Source organism: Lithobates pipiens, unplaced genomic scaffold (genome assembly GCF_037356315.1).
Source record: "Lithobates pipiens isolate NorthernLeopardFrog02 unplaced genomic scaffold, aLitPip1_a1.2 Scaffold_23, whole genome shotgun sequence".
NCBI classification, from domain to species: Eukaryota; Metazoa; Chordata; class Amphibia; order Anura; family Ranidae; genus Lithobates; species Lithobates pipiens.
In genome coordinates, this window is record NW_027507785.1 from 275,157,340 (window position 1) to 275,164,555 (window position 7,216).

Here is a 7,216-nt window from a genome sequence, read left to right on the forward strand (position 1 = left end):
CGGCTACTGTATACTAGGTTTCATTTGTGCAAGCCTGAGTTTTTTTGTTACCTTGGTGACCGTCGGTAACTTCCTGATTATCAGTTCTGCAATGAGCACTGTGCAGAGCAATAAAGTTGGGAGCACTTGAATTGACAGCCCAGGCAAGATGGCGGCGTCCTTGCTGGGTTCTCTGCTTCGTAGTGCCCGGCAGGTGAGTGGCAAGGACAGAGGAGAGATCGTTCACATCGCCAGAGTCTGTGTTATGTTATGTCTCTAAGGGGTGCATGGACTCACCGGGGACAGTTATATATGACCCAGGCTGAGGTCTCTAGCATCCCCCAGGGACCCCTAGTGCTAGTCTATGTCAGGGCTGAGGCTGGACATGTGATTGGCAATTAACCACTTCACCAATGGGCACCTTCACCCCCTTCCTGCCCAGACCAGCTTTCAGCCCTGTTGCACTTTGGCAATTGTGCAGTCGTGCAATGCTGTACCCAGATGACAATTTTTAATAATCATCATCATCATCATGAAACAAAGATTTATTTTGGTGGTATTAATTCACCTCTGGGGGTTTTTTTTTTTGCTAAACAAATGGGAAAAAAAGAGTGAAAATTTAGGGGAAAAAACGTTTTTCATAGTTTTATAAAATTTTGAAAACATGTAATTTTTCACCTTCACTGATGGGGCGGCTCTGGTGGGTACCGCTGATGGGGCGGCTCTGGTGGGTACCGCTGGTGAGGCGGCTCTGGTGGGTACCGCTGTTGGGGAGGCTCTGATTGGCAGCACTGTTGGGACTGCAGTGATAATCGAATATAAAATTTTGAAAACCGGTAATTTTTCCCCTTCACTGATGGGGTGGCTCTGGTGGGTACCGCTGATGGGGCGACTCTGGTGGGTACCGCTGATGGGGAGGCTCTGATTGGCAGCACTGTTGGGACTGCACTGATGATCAATGCCCTGATCATCAGTGTAGATGTCCCTTTAACATAAGCCAGTTATCGGCTCTCCTCTCTTTGCGCTGTCAGTGTGAGGCTATGAATGGCGATGACCGCCTTTTGTTTACATCATGATCAGCTGTCACTGAAAACTGGGTAAAGGGCCATTGTGCACTGATGGGCCCTTTGAGGCAACACTGATTATCAGTGTAAACAAAGTACTGACAGCCTTGTCAGAAGCCACATGTGAGGAAAGGAATGCCGATAACCAGCAAGACTGTTTACATGTGATCAGCTGTGATTGGACCTTTCTTGGATCAGGTGTGGCCAAAGGACATAGCGGTCACATAGCCTGCCCAATGTGCACCCCAGGGGGTGGGGTTCTGGGAGGACATTCATGGACTCATGCAGAGATTACACTTGATTGGTCGCGATTAGATGAAGGAGCTGGCAGCACACCTTGCTTTGAATGGGGCTGCCTTCTCAAGCTAATTGTTTAAACCCCTGCTGAGGTTCTCACATCTAATCGGAGTGTGGGCGCATTCACAATTGTGAACGCACCCTATCTTTTCTTTTTATTTTTTTTTAAAGGAACTTCAGCCCTTCTTGATTGTTGTGCTGTCAGTTTTGTTTGTCCGGCGCATGTAGAGGTCTCTGCTCAGCTTTCAAGACCTGGCAGAGCCCTTTGATGCATCTGTGCTGATATGTTTAGTAACATAATGGGGTTAAACTAAAATTAGTACAAAAAGAGCAAATAATCGCTACTGTAAGGGGTTAATGTTTTACTATGGGACAGTGAAAGTAATATTTACCGTACCGATTTGCTCTTTTTGTACTATAAAGTGCTAATTATAGTTTGTTAACCCCATTATGTTAGTGGCCGATTATTCGATTATGAAAATAGTTGTCGATTAATCGATTAGTTGTTTCAGCCCTATACTATTAAAGGGTCAATCTAGTAAATATCATCAGACTCAATAACTTTAACCCTATTTTGTTACTGGCCGATTAATCGATTATGAAAATAGTAATAGATTCATTTCATAATCGATTAGTTGTTGATTAATCGATTTGTTGTTTCAGCCCTAGACTGAAGTTTTCTCTTTTATAGTAACAAAGTTTTTCCTATAATATTTATTTTAATTTAAAGGTATCTTAAAATAAGAGTATGTGTTGAGGTAGACCAATGAGGAGGGTGTTGCAGTAGTCCAGGCGAGTTAACAAGGGAGTGAATTAGTATTTGCGTTTTGATGTTCTGTGGTGCATTGTGCTGTATAATGTGTCAGAAAATCATTTACTATGTGCTGTGAAAGGGCCCTTAGGCTGAAAAAATAAAAAATAATAATATAAAAAAATTGCCTATTTTCTTTGCAACAAAACAACCATTGTGAGCAATAGAATTGGCTTTTTTAGTTCAGGATTTTTTATTTTAAACCAGAATTTAGCGAAACGTAAATCAGTTGCAGAAACCCTTTTTGTTGTATTGCCTGCTTGGTGTTTTTTTTTTTTTTTCCTACAGGTAAGTATTTAGATATTGACCTTGCATGCAGCCGCTGACATCAGCGGCGCATGCACTTTGCAGGTCTGGTGGCCCATGCCAGCACAGAGGGCTTCCGCGCGTAAGTGACGACATCGTGGCACCGGCCACTCACAGCGCTGAAGCCAGCGATCCCGGAAGAAACGTTGAGGAAACTTGTCGGCTCCCTCAGCAATGTCTGGGCGAGCTACAGAAGCATAGTTCTGAGGTAAGTATTTCATAATGTGCTAGTATGCGAGGAATACTAGCTCATTATGCCTTTGTCTTGCAAGTTTTGTTTGTGTTTTTGGATTGTGGGTTTACAACCACTTTAACTACCAGCAACGTTTGAGACAATGAACATGTATGTGTGTAAAACGTAGTGTATATAGCACAGGAGTTTTTAATGTAAAATATAGTGTGTATATAGTGCAGGAGTCTGCGAAATTCCATTCCCCCCCCCCCTCCAATCTGCACAAGTTTTGTAAAATAAAAAAAAGATAAGGTTGTGCTGAGTAAATGGATACCCAACATGTCGAGCCTTAAAATTGTGAACTGACGAGCCCCCAGTGTGATAGCAGTGTGACATATTTTCTTTGAGACCCCTGATGTCTCCCCTGCACTCCTGCAACCAATGGAGCACGAAAAGTGACATAATACACCTTACTTCTGGGTTCTTTTGCAGCTAGGTGACAATGACCAATAGCCTTTGTGAGCATTATGATTCTACACAGCCTCCAGGGCCGTTTAGTGAAGTTTTCAACTGCTGTTATCTCTTCTTCCAGCTTGGGAAGTTTCACTATGGGAGCAGAGTAAGGCCATTAATAAACACACACTGTGACCTGCTTTTATAAAGTAACATTCATTGTGTAAACTTCTCTCCACAGCTGCTTCCTTGGCCCGCTCCAACATTCACAAATCAAGTGAGAAGCCATTATGTAGATTGGCGAATGTGGAGAGATGTGAAGAGGAGAAAGATAGCGTATGATTATGCAGATGAAAGACTAAGGATCAATGCTTTGAGGAAAAACATGATCTTGCCCAAGGAGCTTCAGGTACTTTTGTGGATTGCATTTGAAGAAAAAAAAATTACCGCGCCATTCCCACACACACACACACACACACACACACACACACACCAGCACCAGCTCTCTGGTCCTCCAGTGCTCACTAGAGTGTTAGGCTGTGGAGGAGGCAGGTGAAGCTGGCTCAGGCTTCTCAGCAGCTCACTAAGAGGCTCAGCCAGCTGCCAGTCCAGGCATCTGGATAGTCAGAATCTTTGCAGAGCCTGGGCTGGCTCTGTGCCATCAGCTGGCTTTAGCCCGCTGTCTGCTGAAAATGGGTCACAGGAGTGCAGAACTAACTGCACTTCTGTGATCCATAGAAGTACAGACAGAAAAAAAGCTTTGGCTTTACTTCTCCATTTTTATGGCTGTGTTACAGCCATGTGAATGAGGCCTACTGATCTTTCTGCCGGCAAGATCCAGAGTGTAAACTAGTACATCCGTGAAGAGATATACGATAACAATGCAAACTTTGACGGCAGTTTACTTTGTAGAGCACTCTAGGCTCTCGGGCTACTGGGGAGCTTTGTAAAGAGTGTGAATATCCATACCTGCTGGCCAAGACAGGAGCCAGCATAAAGCAGACTTTGGTCTGCTATTTAAACGCGCTCTCTTGCTGAAACCATGCATTAAAGCGGAGGTCCACCCTAAAGTGGACCTTCCGCTCATTGGAATCCCCCCCCCCCCTCCGGCGCCACAATTGGCACCTTTCAGGGGGGAAGGGGGTGCAGGTACCTGTACAGTACAGGTATCTGCACCCACTTCCGGCGTAGATTCTGCAGAAGGCACGCCCCTTTCCGCAGAATCTACGCCCCTTTCCGAAAGTCCCCCGCTGCCTGCTGGGAAACACACAGATCCCAGAGACAGCGGGGACTATCCTTATTGCGCAGCGCAACTCACGCATGCGCAGTAGGGAACCGGGAAATGAAGCCGAAAGGCTCCACTTCCTGATTCCCACACCCAAGATGGCGGCGGCAGCACCCGAGAGACGATCGAGAGATCGGTTTCGGGTGCCGACATCGCGGGCACGCTGGGCGGGTAAGTGTCTCTATTTTAAAAGTCAGCAGCTGCAGTATTTGTAGCTGCTGGCTTTTAAAAAAAAAAAAAAAACGCGGACTCTCACTTTAAAGCTTTAAAAAAAAAAAAAAAACATGCAGGGGGAAAATTTGAATCCTATACCAGAAAGTGAGAGGATATCTTTCATTGGCGACAGCTGTCAAAGGAACAGTCCTCCCATTGTATAGATTTCCTATTTTCTGTTTTTTTTTTTTTTTTTAAAGTAATACTAAAGTCTTAGTTTTTATTACCGGTATTTATTTAAAATTTACAATCATTTTATACTTGCCTCCTCTGTGCAATGGGTTTGTACAGAGCAGCCCAGATCATCCTCTTCTTGGCTCCCTTTTCGTTGCTTCTGAGGGTGAGTCCTGGCCAGCTGAGTCTCATGCAACATTGCTGGATCGAGAGGGGGGGATCAGATAAGTATTGGGGGGGGGGGGGGGCTGCTGCACAGGATTTTTTTTTATTCTAAAGCATAGAATGCCTTAATATTATTTAAAAAAAAAAAAAAAAAAAAAAACCTGACTTTACAGCCAATTTAAAAACCGAGTGATGAACAATCTCCACAACACAGAGTTTACTCTATCTAAAATGAAAAAGAAAAGTTGTGGCTGTACATGCTTTAAGTATCATCAACTAGTGTCTTTTTAAGGGGTGTGGTTACTTTTGCTTTTATTTTATCTTCTTTTTTGCAGGAAATAGCAGATAAGGAGATTGCCGCACTGCCCAGGGATAGTTGTCCAGTGAGAATTCGGAACCGCTGTGTCCTCACCTCACGTTCCCGTGGTGTGAAGAGACGTTGGCGACTCAGCAGAATAGTATTCCGCCACTTTGCAGACCACAATATGCTTTCTGGTGTTCAGAGGGCCATGTGGTAGCGCCTACATCAAGGAGTTTACAGCAGTGATAGTTGCCATATATTTGGACATTACATTTTTCACTTTCTTGGTGTGTTGTACAACATGTGTGGGTTTTTATTTTTTCTGATCACCTAATAAAATATTTTATTATACTGTGCTTTAAGCAAGCTGCTTGTGTCATTTGAAATAACTGCATCTATCTTTAGATAAATAATCCTAATTATAAGATGATATTTAGGAAACTTTTTTTATTTATTTTTTTCTGTGTCTTGCAATAATTGTAACTTTTGTTACTATCTTGTTTCCTTACATTCAAACAGACTCCCCTAAGGCTCCATGCACACACTGGGCTTAAAAATAGCTCATGCAGAGCTCACCCCCCCCCCCCCCATATTTTTAATTTTTTTGCCTCTAAATGTTAAACTCCAAAATATGCCCCTTAACATCCTAATGTGCATGGACATATGGCTAAGATTGAGCTGCTTCTACAGGCAGAACACAAAACTCCTATAGAAGCAACAATTTTTTTTATTTTTAAGTCCGTGTGCATGGAGCCTTAGGCTACATTCATATCGGCTATTAAGGCTGGTGCGAATTATAGCCATAGTTCCTTCTGTGGCTCTCAGCAGGCAGGTACGACTGCCAACACTGTTCACTAAAATAACAGGTCGCAGGCGGACGCAGCTATTCGCTGCTCTCTGCGCAGCCAGCAATTATGCAGTGATCACTGCTGGACATGCACAGTGTGCTGTGTAGATAGCGACAAATAGCTGCAGCCTGTCATTTTAGTGAATGGAGTTGGCAGCCGAAAACCTATGAGAGCCACTGACAGGCACAGAAGGAACTGTTATAATTTATAGTGACCCTAATCGGCAGTGTGAATGTAGCATAAAGAATAACTTTTAATGACGTTTGTCCCTTTTTTTTGTTTTTTTTTTGTTTAAGTGTATGTAAAACCATAACAATGAATTTCTCTTTTCGGCTATTGAAACTACCCACTATATACCCTTGGCTCACTCTAAGGGCCAGTTGACACCATAAATTGCACAGGAATGCACCATGCTTTTTCAATGTTTGTGCAAGAAACATATAAAACATGGGTTTCCCGCAGCGCATTCTGGTGTGAACTTGGCCCTAAAATCAGTTTCTTGAAGTTCATTCAGGAACATATGAATTTAGAGATTGTTGTGTTATACTGCCACCTTCAGGAGGATTTGAACATGGGCTAGTTTGATTTAACACCCCCTACTCCCAGTATTCCAATTGTTTTGTTGAAATGATCATAGAGAGGGGTGGGAGATTTTTGTTCTTCAATGAACTCCAAGAAATTGGAACTGTTTGTTTTTCAGATGCTTGCGCTAATTCTCCTTTTCTGGCTCTGCTGCACTCGCCCCACTATAGGAAAACCACTATTCCAAACGAATAAATTGAAAGGATCCTTCTTTAGCCAGTGTTCTATGACTAAACACATGAAAGAAAAATCGATGATCTTGTGCTGACATGAGGCACAATCATTTTCTGTTGTCCTGGCTCTGCGTTACATCAGCACACAACAGCATCTAGCTAGCATTGGCCTAATGAGAGGGAAAAGAAAATGAATGACAAACAAATTGCTGTTGAATAAGGTTTTAATGTTGTGCCAATGATAACGAAGGTGATCATGATTTGCCTAGGACCCAAGGCCACATCTAGCTTATAGTGGTGTATAAATGTGTTAGAAGAGCTGCAGTGTAATTTTAAAAAATCCCAATCGGTGTATATTTATCAGTTTGTATGAAAGTTACAGCACCTGCAAAC

The 7,216-nt window shown here is 43.1% G+C and overlaps 1 protein-coding gene across 1 annotated transcript; it reads left to right on the plus strand.

Annotated features, from left to right (window-relative positions):
* Window positions 1-38: 38 nt before the first annotated feature.
* Window positions 39-5,576, plus strand: MRPS14 (mitochondrial ribosomal protein S14). The gene is made up of 3 exons (XM_077453207.1): window positions 39-193; window positions 3,324-3,491; window positions 5,255-5,576. Exons 1-3 carry the CDS (start codon window positions 149-151, stop codon window positions 5,435-5,437), a joined length of 396 nt encoding a protein of 131 aa, XP_077309333.1. The 5' UTR covers window positions 39-148; the 3' UTR covers window positions 5,438-5,576.
* The last annotated feature ends 1,640 nt before the right edge of the window (window positions 5,577-7,216 follow it).